This window comes from Solanum stenotomum, chromosome 6 (assembly GCF_019186545.1).
Source record: "Solanum stenotomum isolate F172 chromosome 6, ASM1918654v1, whole genome shotgun sequence".
Classification (NCBI taxonomy): Eukaryota; Viridiplantae; Streptophyta; class Magnoliopsida; order Solanales; family Solanaceae; genus Solanum; species Solanum stenotomum.
In genome coordinates, this window is record NC_064287.1 from 38,694,521 (window position 1) to 38,709,933 (window position 15,413).

The 15,413-nt window shown below is 36.1% G+C and overlaps 3 protein-coding genes across 52 annotated transcripts in view; 2 read left to right on the forward strand and 1 right to left on the reverse strand.

Annotated features, from left to right (window-relative positions):
• The window catches only part of LOC125868829 (mannosyl-oligosaccharide glucosidase GCS1-like), a 206,422-nt gene extending 205,041 nt beyond the window's left edge, over positions 1 to 1,381 (forward strand). For both annotated transcript variants that reach the window (XM_049549404.1, XM_049549405.1), the window contains 5 exons: positions 120 to 269; positions 460 to 551; positions 678 to 787; positions 993 to 1,056; positions 1,167 to 1,381. In XM_049549404.1, coding sequence (XP_049405361.1) covers positions 120 to 269; positions 460 to 551; positions 678 to 787; positions 993 to 1,056; positions 1,167 to 1,311 — 561 coding nt within the window. In that variant the 3' untranslated portion in view covers positions 1,312 to 1,381. The remainder of the gene's footprint in view (positions 1 to 119; positions 270 to 459; positions 552 to 677; positions 788 to 992; positions 1,057 to 1,166) is intronic.
• LOC125868826 (vacuolar sorting protein 3) overlaps positions 1 to 15,413 on the reverse strand; it is a 206,237-nt gene that overhangs the window by 163,332 nt on the left and 27,492 nt on the right. For 3 of the 49 annotated variants that reach the window (XR_007446749.1, XM_049549376.1, XR_007446763.1), the window contains exon 12: positions 12,429 to 12,518. The exons of 14 other annotated variants lie outside the window; for them this stretch is intronic. Coding sequence is in view for 19 of the 35 variants with exons in the window: in XM_049549376.1 (XP_049405333.1) it covers positions 12,429 to 12,518 (90 nt within the window). In the remaining 16 variants the exon portion in view is untranslated. Of the gene's footprint in view, positions 1 to 2,617; positions 3,317 to 3,563; positions 3,735 to 12,398; positions 12,519 to 13,653; positions 13,766 to 13,852; positions 13,922 to 14,206; positions 14,263 to 14,383; positions 14,673 to 15,413 lie in introns of those variants that run through there. 32 more of the 49 variants (XR_007446748.1, XM_049549381.1, XR_007446760.1 and 29 more) reach the window with 27 other exon arrangements.
• LOC125868834 (uncharacterized) lies at positions 8,637 to 9,488 on the forward strand. The gene is made up of 2 exons (XM_049549410.1): positions 8,637 to 8,725; positions 8,807 to 9,488. The coding sequence occupies exons 1-2, from the start codon at positions 8,660 to 8,662 to the stop codon at positions 9,254 to 9,256; spliced, it is 516 nt and encodes a 171-aa protein (XP_049405367.1). The 5' UTR covers positions 8,637 to 8,659; the 3' UTR covers positions 9,257 to 9,488.

The window sequence follows — 15,413 nt, forward strand, 5'->3', positions numbered from 1 at the left end:
CCCCCCCCCCTTAAAACGCACACACAAAACAAAATTCATCCTTTGTCCCTGTGTCGATGGGTTATGGGCCATGAGAAGTGGTGTATCTTCTTTTCTCGACAACGCTCTATTCCTTTCAGGTTCAATTAACTTGGAAAATAGTGGAGACTGGAAGCAACTACCCAAGGCGAGAGTTCGTACGAGAAGTCCTAGAGAAACCTGTTCTACAACTGGTTCCTCATCTTGGTTATGTTAGCCTTTTCCCATTTATCCTCAGGCTTATTCCACCTGTAAGTCTTTTAGCATTGTTTCAGCAATATAATAATTCCAGTTGTTTAACTCTTGATTTGCTTTTATATTTATATTCAACTTTTTTGGCTAGATAGTGGCAGTAAAATGCTCTATTCTTTCTTCCTTTTTTGGCATCTCTTGTTTGATCTGGTCATTTTGAATTGCTCGTGCATGCTTATTTTCATTCAGGACTCACAGATACTCGAGAGTCAGCTTGACCTCATCTCCAATAAGAGCATTTTATGGACTGATTTTGGGCTGAGATCCCTATCCAAAACAAGGTGATGCAGTTTCTGATATATGTGCTCACTATACTAGTGTATTACTATGATATTATCTATTCGTAGTTTCTTCATTAAGAGCATCTAAAGAAATGTTATTTCTCTGTTTTCTTTGGGTTGTGCCAGCTCCATGTATATGAAGCGTAATACGGAGCATGATGCTCCATATTGGAGAGGGCCTATCTGGATACCCTTGAATTATTTGATTGTTTCGTCTCTTCATCACTACTCCCAAGGTACAAAATAAACAACAGAAATCTTACTATAGATACTCATTTTCCTTGGTAAATACTTATTCGTACCCCGTGCTTTCTTTGGTCATGGACACGTGTCATGTCCTGCATTCATTGGTTTGTGTAAATACTAGGTGCAGGTAAGTTTTTCACCCTCGATCCTTCCTGATATCCTTGTGTTAATTTATTTTTGTTTCAACTTTTGAAGTGCCTGGACCATACAGAGACAGAGCCAAAACCGTCTACAATGAATTGAGGAGCAATTTGATAAGGTACTGGTGTTCTCCCACCTGAAACTGTTCCTTGATATTCTTAGTACATTATGGTGGCTGCTCAGATCTGTGGTATATACATGATAATGTTTGCATTTTTAACGTCACAGAAATATCGTTGGGAACTATAAACGGACAGGGTACCTGTGGGAACAATATGACCAGAAGAAAGGTAAAGGGAAAGGTGCACGCCTGTTTACTGGATGGACAGCAACTGTGCTATTGATCATGGCAGAAGCTTACCATGAAGTTTAGTATCACCCTAATGTTGCAAAAGTAATCATTTTTGACATATTGAATTCAGACGTATACAACTACTAGATAATCCATCTCCAAAAAAATAAATACATTTTACTAAAGATTTGAAGGTAACTTCTTCTATTCCCTCAAGAGTTATGTTGACATATTGCAAATGTGAAACTGGGAAGAGCAAATACTCGCCATGATGTGCCGATTTAGTTCATCTTACATAATTTATTCAGTATGGTGAGGATTCATCATCAATTGAAAAAATTACATAGTAAGGCAAACATGTTATATGTATTTACTATACACAATTATAGTTTATTAGAGTGAGTTAGGGTTTTATGGTAATTTTTTAGCTCATCTCTCGCTCGCTTCTTCCTCTCTCTCTGTACAATTGACAGAATACAATTTTATTAGATATGACAATGATACAAATATAAATTGTAACAGTCAATAATACAAATACTAGCTGTCAACTGTACAAAAAAAATTCAGTGATACAAAATATAAATGAGATATTTCAACTATACATATCTTTGTTTATGATTTAAAACACAAATGGTATATTTCAATGATACTAATATAATGGTAACTTTTAAAATGCAATAAATGGTAACAAATGCAAATATAAGTACAAACACGCGAGGCAACAAATGCAAATGCATATACATATACAAACACGCATTGCAACACATTAACACAAATACGTAAGGCAATAGATGAATACAAATATATTTTTTATAAAATACACCATTGATTCAATTGTATTTGTTGATACAATTATATTTGTTAATACAATTATTCACTAATACAGTTGATACAATTAATTTGTATCAATGGATACAATAGTTTTTTATACAAATTGTGTTCGTTGATAAAAAAAAAGTATATTCGTGTATACATTTTTCATACAATTGATTTGTATCAATGAGTACAATAGTTTTTTATACAAACTATATTCATTAATACACTTGATGCAATTGATTTGTATAAACAAATACGATTATTTTTTTAATACAAATTGTATTTTGTTAATACGCTTGATACAATTGACTTGTATCAATGAATATAATATTTTTATACAGATTAATTGTATTAGTAATACAATTATCGACCAGATATACATTTAATATCAAAAATACAATTGAATACATTTGATAAAATTGTATATCTCACGCCTCCCTCGCCCAATATGGTTCGCCTCTCTTATCATTTGTGAAAATTTCCCATAAAGAATGACACAAGTTGAATCAAAACAAAAGGACAAGTTTCTTTTTATTTCCCGTCTCTAATAAAAGGGCACATTTATTTACTTCTCCTGTTTCACATTCACAAACTTTTAAAAAGATACAATACTCAATTTCCACATGACAATATACAGAAAGAAAAATGTTTTTCTGAGAAGAAAAATGATATAATATACATTCTGCTTCTAGAGCTGATCAGCTGCCTTAAAAACATAACAGCTCTAGAGAAAAATGATAATCAACATTACACAAAGACATTTCTCCATCATCACCGGAATATAAAGTTGCATAATTGCTACATTCGAGTTTTACTGCCGACTTCAACAACTGAGGGGATGAAGCTGAATTCCACAACCTAACACCATGAGCCACTGTGCAAATTCAAAACCACGGCGCCCTGGGCACAAGAGCATAAGAAATCACTTCTTAGCTTTAGTGTCTTTGCTCATGAGTGTGCACAGACGGAGAAATGACCGAGGATCTCTTGCTCTTTTGCTTTCTACTGAAGCAAATATACATTAGAGTCACATCATAATCAACTATGGGTGTGTAGTGGGTTTCCCATGAAATGAGCTGCAGACAATATAATTTAACCACATATGTAGTGAGGGCTAAAGCCAAGTCAGTCCATGCTTGGAGATTCCCAATCAAAGTCACAGGTCCTTAGTAGCATATCACCTTGTCACTAACCAACCTGGTTTATATAAAGTATCTTTCTTAAAATCGCGACCTGACACAGAGGTTGACTCACCTTGACGACGAAAGCACTGCGATGAAAGCATTACACAGGATCATGATCAATATTTTAGCACAATAAACCTTGTAAATTTAGTCTCTCTATCCTTCCACAACTTTTCAGGCAGCAGGTCAAATGGGGTAAAATCAGTCAGCACAGTTGACAAACATACAATTTTTTTTAACAAGATATATAATGTTTCTGCACAAAACCTCTCAATCAAGCTAAAAGTCCATGTCAGGCAGAAAATTCAATAAATAAATGAAAACATGACAAACCTTGTAACAGACTATGGTATCATCTGGATACATCGCAAACAGTTTGGTTCCAAGTCGAGCATGGCAAGAGTCACAGACACTCTCATCATTTATCAAAACATGTCGTGATCTTTCCTCAAACCTTGCCAAGCTTGCATCAATATCCAAAGCACGAGATAGATTATGGACAATCTGTAGAATTAAATATCATCAGATGCCATGAGCAAAGTATATTAATTATTCTATGTTGATTCCAGTAACTAATTAGCATAATTTTAGGAGACTATATTTTTCGTCCTAGAGTAGTTATAGGAATATAATATTTCCTTTTAGTGTAATTAAGTCACTACATAATTAGTAAGGATTCACTTGTATAAATACAACATCTCATGCATACTAAAATACAAAGTTAGCTTTTTTTTCCCCTTCTGGTACCGTTTCTTACTTGATCAAGGTCTTGTTTGCTCTTATATTAAATCTAGAAAATTGTTTGGTTATAATCAAAAACATGGCTTTTAAATATTATGCACCCCAAATCTTAAAGCAATACTTATCTATTGAAAAAAACTGAAATTCAATTAAGCACACTTACTCTTGCAAGGGTAATGATGCCCAGATCTTTGAGATTCGAAAATCTTTGAGATTCGAAATAAAATACATGTTACAAAGCAAAGTGAGTTGACCATGACTAATACTTATTCCGAGTTAAGTGTGCTATGGCCAGGAGATTGACTATTATCAAGATCTTCAAGTGAAGTGTCTTTCCACAATTGGTTGAAAAGGAAAGGGTATGATTTTGTAGCTGATTTGAACCAAGAATATGATCAAAGCAGAGTTAAAGTTCTTGGCAAGTTCATTTTTCTTCTCTTGAAGATGCATGCTCCTATGAAGAGAGTCGATGAGGTGTCATGCAGTAACAAGCTCCAATAAATAGTCAGAGTCAATTGTCTTTCATGAATAGCCAAGGATGATCACTTCTATAAAGATTACTTGCACTGTGATTATTGTGAAAAGTCAAGGCATACAGTGGAGACATGCGGGAAACTACATGACAGACAGCATACCATCAAAGAGGTCATGGGGGAAAACGTGTAGGTCCTAAGGGACCTGGCTAATATTGCAGAAAATGAGACATCCAGGGTAAGGGCTTCGAGAGAAACTATCTTAGGATGGAACTCAACATCTTTACAGACACCTTGACCAAACTTGACTCACCTAAGTCGTCAGATCTAATTATATGCAATCAAGTATTCTCTTTACTGCTTCCTTAATTCTTTGATTGTTGATTCTTGTGCGAATAGACACATGACAGGCTCCTCTAAAGGCTTACAAAACTACAGAGCCAACCCCCGACTCTCAAACAGATTATATTGTTTGTACACATGATACTACATAATCATCCATTCTTCGTGTACTTGAGTTTCCTACTTGAGTTTTCTGTTGACATGTTATCAATCAGCTCCATTACCAAAGAATTAAGTCAGAGCATCAAGTTATCCTCGATCAATGTGTTTTACAGGAAATTCAAACAAGAAAGAGCATTGGCAATGAAAAATTGCATAATGGCTTATGCATGTTTGACACGACTCGAGACTCTGGTCAGAAATATTTTTATTCATTCTGATGTAAATGGTCTTACTCAGACACTGTTTCTTTGTCTGGAATTCAATGGTTTATTTACTTTTACTGATTGTTGCACTAGGCTCACTTGAGTGTATCTATTAAAGGCCAAAAGTGAAATTTTCACTTGTTTTTGGTCATTAAATAACCATCTATTTCTTCATTGCAAAGCAGCTACAAATCTGTGGAACATGTTCGTCTGTATCCTAGGAGTCAGTTGGGTAATGCCTAAGTCTACTATGGATTTACTCAACTGCTGGAAAGGTATTGGCAGCAGAGGAACCAGTGAAGATCGGTGGAGATCCATCCCAGCTTGTGTCTGGTGGACACTGTGGAAGGAGAGAAATTCAAGATGTTTTGAAGGCAAAGGGATCAACAGCCAGAAGATTAGAATCCAATGTTTTGGTTTACTTTACTTTTGGTGTAAACAGGATATGGTAGGGGATACAGCAGACATAATTGACTTGCCTTAGTTTACTTTACTTTTGGTGTAAACAGGATATGGTAGGGGATACAGTAGACATAATTGACTTCATAGGTAACTTGTAAAGTTTTTTGTTGAGTAGTCATCACCGTGGAAAGTGCACACATCATGTGTGAATTGTAAAATGTTCCTCATCATCTTTTTGTTGATGAGTTTTTTGTGAATAAAAAAGTTACCTTTACTCAACAAAAAGTATATCTTTATTGGGTATTATCCTACACAGGAAGGATACAAATGCTATCATCTTCCCTCCAGGAGATCCTTCGTGAGCATGAATTTCACCTTTTGAGAGTTTTGCCCAGTGTTATGAATGGCGAGCGCCATTCGCCAAAGGCGAAATGGCGAGGCGAGCCATTCTTCACTGAGGCGAGGCGATCCCAAAAAGGCGACCTAAGGCGACCATATGGCGAAGAAAATGGCGGCGCCATTTTGTTTTTAAATTTTTAAAAAGCTTTGACTTAGTAATATTAGTCAAAATTAGGGTTTTTTTTTTCCATTTTCAAACTTTCATCAGTCAGTCGCTGCTCCTCTTTTGCTCTTCCATTTTCTCCTTGCGATCTCTTCTCCACGAGTTGCTGCTCCTCTTTGGCTCTTCCCCTCGCTGCCTCGCGTCTCTTCTCCTCCTTCATCACACGAGTTGCTGCCAGCCGCCAGGTATACTCTTTTTTTTCTTCCTTTCAGTTCTTCTTCTTCTTCTTGAGTTCTCTTCTTCTTGTTCTCTTCTTTTTCGTTTCTTCTCTTCAAGCTCAGTCCTCTTCTTTGTTTCTCTTTCTTCTTTCTTTTTGAGATACAGCAGCTTGCTGCTTTCACTGCTCTGTTTTTTTCCTCTGTTTTAATGTTCAGCTGTTACTGGTTACTGCATTCACTGGTTGCTGTCTATAATTTTAAAAAACTGCTCTGTTTTTCTCCTCTGTTTTATTGTTTTACTGCTCTGTTTTTTTCCTCTGTTTTATTGTTCAGCGGTTACTGCTTACTGCCTTCACTGGTTGCTGTCTATAATTTTTTTTAAAAAATAATTCTTCTATAATTATTTATTCATTTGTCCATAAACAGTGAATTGACTAAATTTAATGGCGGATGCTAGCAAAAAGAGGGACATTGGATGGAATTATGGTACCCAAGGAGCAACGAAAGATTCGGTTAATTGTAACTTTTGTGGGAGTACTTTTAATGGTGGAATAACCCGACACAAGCAACATTTAGTGGGTGGTTTCAAGAATGTTAAACAATGTACAGCTTGTCCGTCGGCGATTAGAGAAGAAATAAGGGCTTATATGCAAAATAAAATCGCTAATAATCCCAAATTTCAAGTGAGGCAGCCGGAAGAATATATTGATATGGATGATGATGATATGGATGAATATGCGGAAATGATGCCTCCCTCCAAAACTCCAAAGATATCTTCTAGTGGAGGTGCATCATCCACCGCGCGGAAAGGCCCTATGAATCTCTATTTTCCGCAGAAATCAACACAAAAAGGAGGCTTTGAAAAAGGAGGAGGAATTGATGAAACAAAGAAAATTCTAAGAGAGCGTGCGGTAAGTGCTTTCGCAATATGGATGTATGATGCGGGGCTCCCTTTTAATTGTGTCAATCACAAATCATTTAATAAATTTATTGAGACAGTAGGACAACATGGCCCCGGAATGAAGCCTCCTACATTCCATGAAGTTAGAGTTACTCACCTAAAAAAAGAGGTGGAGAAAGTGGAAAAAATTGTCGATGAGCATAAAGTGCAATGGACAAAGTTTGGATGTTCCATTATGATGGACAAATGGACGGCGCGAAATGGTAAAATGATCATCAATATTTTGGTGAATTCTCCAATCGGTAGTGTATTTCTTGGTTCTGTTGATGCTAGCAATGAATCTACCGATTCCACCAAAATGTACAAGTTGTTTGAAAGCACTATTGAAAGAATTGGAGCGGAAAATGTTGTACAAATTGTCACTGATAATACTAGTGAGAATGTTAAAGCGGGAAGTATGATGATGGGTGTGTACCCACACATTTATTGGACTCCATGTGCCGCTCATTGCATCAACTTGATGTTTGGTGACATATTCAAGGTTAAGCCATATGCTTCCGGTAATATCACTCTCCTATCTTCTAACTTTCTTTATAGTCAATATTTAATACTTATTAGCTACTAATTAATATAATCTTACTTTAACAGTTTTTAAGAAGGCCATCAGAATCCATTCTTACATTAGTCAAAGGCCATTATTGTTAAACTTGATGAGAAAATTCACCAAGGAAAGAAATTTGGTCAAACCGGCCAAAGCAAGATTTGCAACAGCCTTCTTAACTTTGAGAGCTATGTACATACAAAGAAAAAACTTGAGAACTTTAGTCCTCTCAACCAAATGGACTTCAAGTAAATTTGCAAAGGAAACTTTGGGAAAAGAAGTTGCCAATCTTATTATTTCTGCCCACTTTTGGGATGATGTTGTTCGAGCACTTACAGTTTGTGGCCCTTTGACAAAAGTGCTTCGTTTGGTGGATGGGGAGAAAAAACCACCAATGGGCTATATTTATGAAGCAATGGATAGAGCCAAAGAAACTATTGAACGGGGTTTTCGTGGAATTAAGAAGCAATATGAGAAAGTGTTTGAAATTATTGATGCAAGGTGGTCAAACCAACTCTATCGGCCTTTGCATGTTGCAGGCCATGTTTTGAATCCAGGATTGTATTATAAAGCTCAAGAAGAGGGAACTTTACTACAGAGTTTGTGGACTGAGTATTATGCATGTGTTGAGAAGATAATCCCCGATACAACAATGCAAGATTTACTAATCGCTGAGCTTCCTAGGTACAAAATGGCAAATGGACTATTTGGTTGTGGACCGGCTAAAAGAGCTAGAGACACAAGGTCACCGGGTAAGTGAGTTGATTTAGCTCTTACCTAAATTATTCGACTTATTTATACTCATTAACCTTTAAATGCATTTTATTATAGTGAAATGGTGGTCACTATTTGGTAGTGAAACACCAAACTTGCAAAAGTTTGCCATGAAAGTATTAAGCCTAACTTGTAGCTCATCCGGATGTGAGAGAAATTGGAGTGTGTTTGAACACGTAAGTAAAAAAATTATATCCTAATTTCCATATTATATTATTATCAATATCTATTAGTTAATATCTATAACTTATGCGCAGATTCATTCCAAAAAGAGGAATAGGCTTGCACTATCGCGTCTCAATGATCTAGTGTACATTAAGTACAATAGAACATTTAAACGCCGTTATGATGCTCGTGATCTCATTGATCCAATTCGCTTGGATAACATTGATGATTCAAATGAATGGTTAGTTGGATGCCCCGAAGATCAAGAAGATGAACTAGTATATGAGGATGATGATCTTACTTGGGGTAGTGTTGCTACGGCAATTGGAGCTGATGAGAGTATCTATCATCTTAGGGGACTTTCTTCAAGATCAAGTGCACTTGACAAGGGCAAAGGAGTAGAAACTACATCTACAAGTTCAACTTCAAGTAGGACTCGGACACTAATTGATGAAGACTACGAGGAGGAAGAAGATGAGGAGCAATATAATGATGTAGAGGATGTTGATCTTCAAGAGTTGGATAGTTTTGAAGAAGAATAGACTTTTAGAGTTCTAGTATTATCTTTTGAATTATTGGGTCTTTAAAGTTCTAGACTTTTAGTATCTACTTTTAGTTTTTGAATTGAAATATTTGCTAATATATGTTATTGCTATTGAGATTTTGGATATTTATATATGCAATTAAATATTTTTAATTTTTGGTACTAATTGGCGCCTCGATTCAAAAAGGCGAGCGCCTCGCCGCTCGCCTCGCTGCGTGGCGAGGCAGGCCCTTGTCGCCTTTTGTCGCCTTTTGTCGCCTCTCGCCGTCCAAAACACTTACTTTTGCCCTATTTTGGTATTACACCATCACCTCTTCATGGGGAGGGCAAGTAGGGGGAAGAGATGATCCTCCCTAGTTCCACTTTTGAAACCACTACTACAGGGGAAAGTAACATTGGAGTAAGAATTAAGGGGAGACTGTTGGACATTTAAATAGACCTGATTTGAAAACTTCTCAAGTAGAACTAGAGCAGAAGAAACCATTATGTGATTCGTCGTGGTTAAATCCTCTTTTACCAGTGAGTTATCTACCTTGCCTAATGAGATAGATTTATCTATTGCTCACAGGAAAAAAGTTAGATCCTGTACCATACATTCTTTATCTATTATTTTGAGGAAGTAAAATTATTTATGTAATTTTGACTCCTATAATTCCCCATTTCCATCCTGTAAAGCCTTTAGCTTGTCTATTTCTTTTGTGTTTATTCCCTAGAAATGGAAGAAAGCTTTTGCAGATCCTAGAGGAAAGCAAACTATGATTGAAGAAATGAAGGCCTTGTAAAAAAAACCAAGACTTGGAAAGTTGCTTGGCTGCAAATGGGTTTCACTGTGAAATGTTTCTCAATAACCATAGTGTCCAGACCAGCTTTCCATACCTCGACTAATTCCACAGGATACCTGCCACTGGGACATATTGGAAAAATCACCTAGGATTTTTGAATCTACTGGGATTTGAACCGGAAACCTCATGTTCTCAACCCACTTGATTGACCACTAGGACACAAACCTTGAATGCACTGTGAAAAATAAATGTAATAACTCGATTGAAGGATTCAAAGCAAGATTGGTGAATAAACTTACGGAGTTGATTATCAGGAAACGTTTACCATAGTTGCAAAGACGAACACTCTAAGAATTCTATTGTCTTGAGTAGCTAATCTTGATTGGGCCTTACAAAAATTGGATGTGAAGAATACATTTCTTCATGGAGACATGGAATAAGTGTATAAGGAGATTCCTCCCAAATTTGATACTGAACAAAGTCAAAGGAAAGGAGTGAAAACTGAAGAAAGAACTGAAGCAATCTCCTCGAGCTTGGTTTGACATATTCTTCTGTTACCAACAAAGTTGTCATACGATCACACCCTCTTTGACAAGACATCAAAAGGTAAAGTCACTCTGCTCATCATTTATGTTGATGACATAGTAATGACAGGAGATGGCAAAAGAGACGATGGCCTGATTGAAGAAGTTGTTAGCACAAGAATTTGAAATCACAGATCTAAAAAAGTTGTACTATTTTTTGGGAATTTATGTTGCTAGATCAAGAGAATCTTCCTTTCTCAAAAGGAAGCATATTCAAGAACTCTTTAAAGAAACTGGGATGACAAGTTGAAAGCGAGCAGAATCAATTATTGAAAGCAATCACAAGTACAAACAGGGGTTGAGGGTAAATTTATTAGGAGAGGTATCAGAGGTTGGTTGGAAAACTCATGTATTTCTCTCACTAGACTAGACAAGTAGACATAGCCTACTGAGTCACCTTGGTAAGTCGGTTCATGCATGATCCCTGATATCCTCATATGCAAATTGTCTTTCTCATTTTGTAGTATCTGAAGTTTGCTCCAGAAATAAGGTCACCCCCAGATAGAAGTTTTTACAAACGCAGATTGGGCTGGATATTTAGATGATATAAGATCTACATCCATTATCGAACACTCGGAGGAGAGAACCTAATTACTTGGAGAAGTAAGACAAAGTGTAGTTACAAGATCAAGTGCAGAAGCAGAATATAGAGCTATGGCCTAGGTGTACGTGAGCTTCTTTGGCTACAAAAGTTACGGGAAGAATTGAGAGTCTGGGAAAAGGAAAACATTCTTGTGCTGCGACAACAAAGCTGCAATCAATGCTCGGAATCATGTTCAACAAGACCGAATAACACATTGAAATTGATCAGCACTTCCTCAAAGAGGAAGTTACTAGTAGCACCTTGAGTCTGCTTGATGTACCTTCAGAGAAACAGCTAGTGAGTGTGTTTACGAAAGGCCTCAATAAAAGGACTTCTCATACTGTGGTTTGCAAGTTTGGCATGTAGAACATCTTTGCTCCAACTTGAGGGCAGTGTTGATTGTGTCAATAAACTAGCGTGATTTTAGTATACTTTAGTTTTTTTCCTAGTTTAATTATAGGAATAGAATATTTTATTTTGTTGTAATTGATTGTCTTCCCTTAATTAGTCAGGAATCGCTTGTATAAATAACCTTCTCCTTCCTTAATTAGTTAGGATTCACTTGTATAAATAACCCTTCTCCTAGAATCTAAGACTTACTAAAATACAAAGAGAACTCTTCTTTTTTTTCAAATTCTACACTATGAACTGCAACTTTACCACTGAACAAAATACTAGACCCATGGTACCCAAGGCAAAGATATGAAAGAACTATGCAATTAGGACATACTTTACTACAGCAACCCGAAAAAGAACACCAGGAATATATATATATATATATATATATATCAACAGTCTCATCACTTGAAAAAGAATTTGTAAACAGCTTTCTTGTCATCCAGCATTCCTAAGCTGTCAAATGCATGTTCAAGGTAAGCCTGAATCTAGGTAATTTAGCCACTTGTCTTTAGGATGTAATCTCGACAAGCCTTGTACCCTTTAGAATATCATATGTATCCAAGCATCTAATAGTACTCAGATCAAGAATGCACATACTATCATGACTCAACATAAAGGAGAGACGCCATGTCAATTGGTAAGTTTACCTTTCCAGCAATTCATGCTGAAGTTTCAAATAACATAGACAAAGCATATGTATTAAATCAAGAAAATACACACAGCATTACCCCTCATCCCCGAGCTAACATATTGAATAAAATTATACTATTGTAATAAATCCTCAAGATCAACAGAAATTCACCCCTATAGAGTAGAACATACTTGGCCTTGACGATGATGGTGAAGTCGAGCTCTCAACATCCTTAATATTGTCTCAGAAGCAAGTTGAAGGGGCATATCTGGTGACAATCTCTGCAAAGTGAAACCTCAACTCAGAATGAGTAACATTGACATCGTTAGTGACTTTGTGCAAAGTAACTTAAGCCAAATAGATGTTATTTGCCTTCTCATCATCTGATTCCCTTAAAACAGCATGAAAAAAAATCCAAAACAAATATAGCATTGTCTAGTTATCTAAAATGATTTAGTCGAGTAACCTGAACTCTTGGCAAATGAAACTATGAAGATCCAACCATTGACTCAACCCCCCCCCCCCCTCCCAAGTAATTTAGAAAATGTAACCTGAATATAATTAGACCTATCAAGTCATCAGACAATTCTTTTTTTCGGCCTTTGAAAATTTAAAATCACCATAAACAAAACTCAGACTTCATCTTTCACTATAGAAAGGCAATTCTAAAAGTTGATATCCAAAAATGGTATCACTATGTTACAAGATGCATGATTAGATGTTAGGAACAAAGTAAGAGGACTACTTCTAATCTGTAACGCACTACGTGACTGAATATGCACCAATAGCTAAAATTAGGACAAGAAAACTTAATTTCCCAATGAAAAAAGAATATACTCCAATCTTCAAGATTTAAAGAACAGGTTCCCTGTTTTGACAAGCGACAACCAAATATTTCATACACTGCTAATAACAAAGACCACAAAGATCCAAAGTTTTCAAGAGTAAAAGATTGAACATCAAAATTTCTACTTTAAGGTACGATGAGATGTTTTTCCTTCTAATAAATTTCTAGGATGACTTTATTTCTCTTCTACCATATTTTATTTTATAACTTTGGAGATAGGTTCTCATACTATAAATACAGTGCGAAAATCAATCAGATTTTTGATCTTCCAGCCCAATCAACCATGTTACTTACATGAAATGGTGGATAAACAAATACTCACTCCGTCCAAATTTATGTAGCCCCATTTGACTTGGCATAAATTTGGTAAATTATGGATCCCCTCAACCCTTTCCACTTAAATACCAAACTTTTGTTTGCTCTGTTGTTTGAACTTGTAATATGTATCTAACCAGCACATCACACTTAGTCTTGCCACTAAACCAAAGCCCTGGGGGTAGAACAAGGCTTTTGTCTTCTCATTGACCATTACACGAGCAATAGAGCAGAAGAAGGATAAGTTTTAGTACCTCCAAAACTTGCAAAGGGTCTAGCATTTCTCCATGATTGTGCAACAGGCGCACAGCAGCTTTGAACATAGGCTCTTTGCCATTCATTGGCTCCAAATACATTTCAAGCAGCCTAAGAAGAGACAAGGTAAGGGATAGGCTAAGAGAACTTCTACTAACCAATAAGCTAAAGAAACAAATGAGAGAATACTGTACTAACTGCATGTAAGGATCTGGCCTACCGATCTCAGCACAATATTGTTCTGCAGCTTCACAGTCTTCCAACTTCCTGCCAGATGAACACAACTTTAAATTACAATCCCACAGATAGTCATCTTATTCAGAGTAATTGCAGATTCAATTATGAAATACATATTTAGCAACAATGTGGGTACTAAGATTTCAAATATTTTCGCCTGTTTAAGTGAGGGACTTCACATGTAAAGCAGCAGAAGAGTATGTCAACCATGCATTGCCCACATTTGGAAAACAGAACATCTTTTAAGTTGTTCATTTGTTATGATAAAGCTTGTTGTGATGTACCCAAGCAATAACAAAATATTTATGAACTTACAAGGCAAGAATTTGAAGCACTAATGTTTCTTGACCGAGCTTCCTGTAAAGAATAGCCTGTAATGAAACCATCAATAACACAAGGACTGCAAATCACAAGGAGAATAAGACAGTTCAAGCTGTTGTCCAGCAGAGATGCATAGGCCATTATTTCTAAGGGCCTAAATTTTTTACTGACCTTCTCAAGCCATAACTCGGATCCTTCAACCAAGTCAAGAACCTCCTCTGGATCATACAAGTCAGACGACTGTAAAAAAAATTGCAATCTCTCTCTGACATGAGTATCAAATATTGAGTTGTTCCCACGGTCTGAGATATTTATCTCCTTTTGGTTTACACCACCAGGATTTTGTGTAACATGCTCCTTTTCAATAGCATCAAGTGATGATTTAGAAAGCAAGAGGGCATAAGTTGTATGAAACCATGTGTCACCGGAGTCTTGATCTTCAATTAACCACTGGAGATATCTGCATGGTAAAGCTTCAGTTTATAATTCAAATAAACATATAGGCAGTTAAATGCTTCATTAATATAGAGATACATCTTTATAAGATAATATTACCCAAACCAATTAGGCACCCAAGGACACCAATGTTATGGAAAAATAATTATATCGAACAATTTAAGATAAAAGGAAAGAAATTTGGCATGCTACATGCTTTATTCAGCTCCCATCAGGCTAAGAGTGACGGAATGCAATTTTAGGATATACTACCAGCTAGTTTGTGTTGGTACTTGCAAATTTTCAGATCATCTTATGTGACATCATAGATAATTGATGAAAGGAATGATTTTGAAGAAATAGGCTTGTACTAAAACGATCTAGAAGTTTATGAAGCAACTTGACGAAGAAGCCAACAGATGATCAAGTCATATTCATTAAAGGACATACTAGGTCAAACAATAAAACCATAAATTTAGTGCATTTATGTGTCACCTTATGATTTACTCAAAGGCCGTATTTTACTCGACAACTGCCTAAGTCACACTACAGAGAACCTTCTAAGAAAATTTCCAAGTTTTAGTAAGTTCAATTTCAAAATAAAATAAAGTACTTTTTCTTTTTTTCAAAAAGAAAAAGTATTTTACCTTAAACCTTTTTTCCAGTACTAGAATAGTTTTATGGCCTTGGTGCTTCAATGTAAACTGTAAGACCATTAATCTACTAAAAGATTCGGCTTTTTAATGGATTTGCCAAGTAAGATAAA

Bases quoted from the DNA above. Each gene is read 5' to 3' on its own strand.
- LOC125868834 (XM_049549410.1), top strand. From the start codon at position 8,660: ATGAAAGTATTAAGCCTAACTTGTAGCTCATCCGGATGTGAGAGAAAT. The intron at 8,726-8,806 runs GTAAGTAAAAAA...ACTTATGCGCAG, and splicing joins ATTGGAGTGTGTTTGAACAC to ATTCATTCCAAAAAGAGGAA.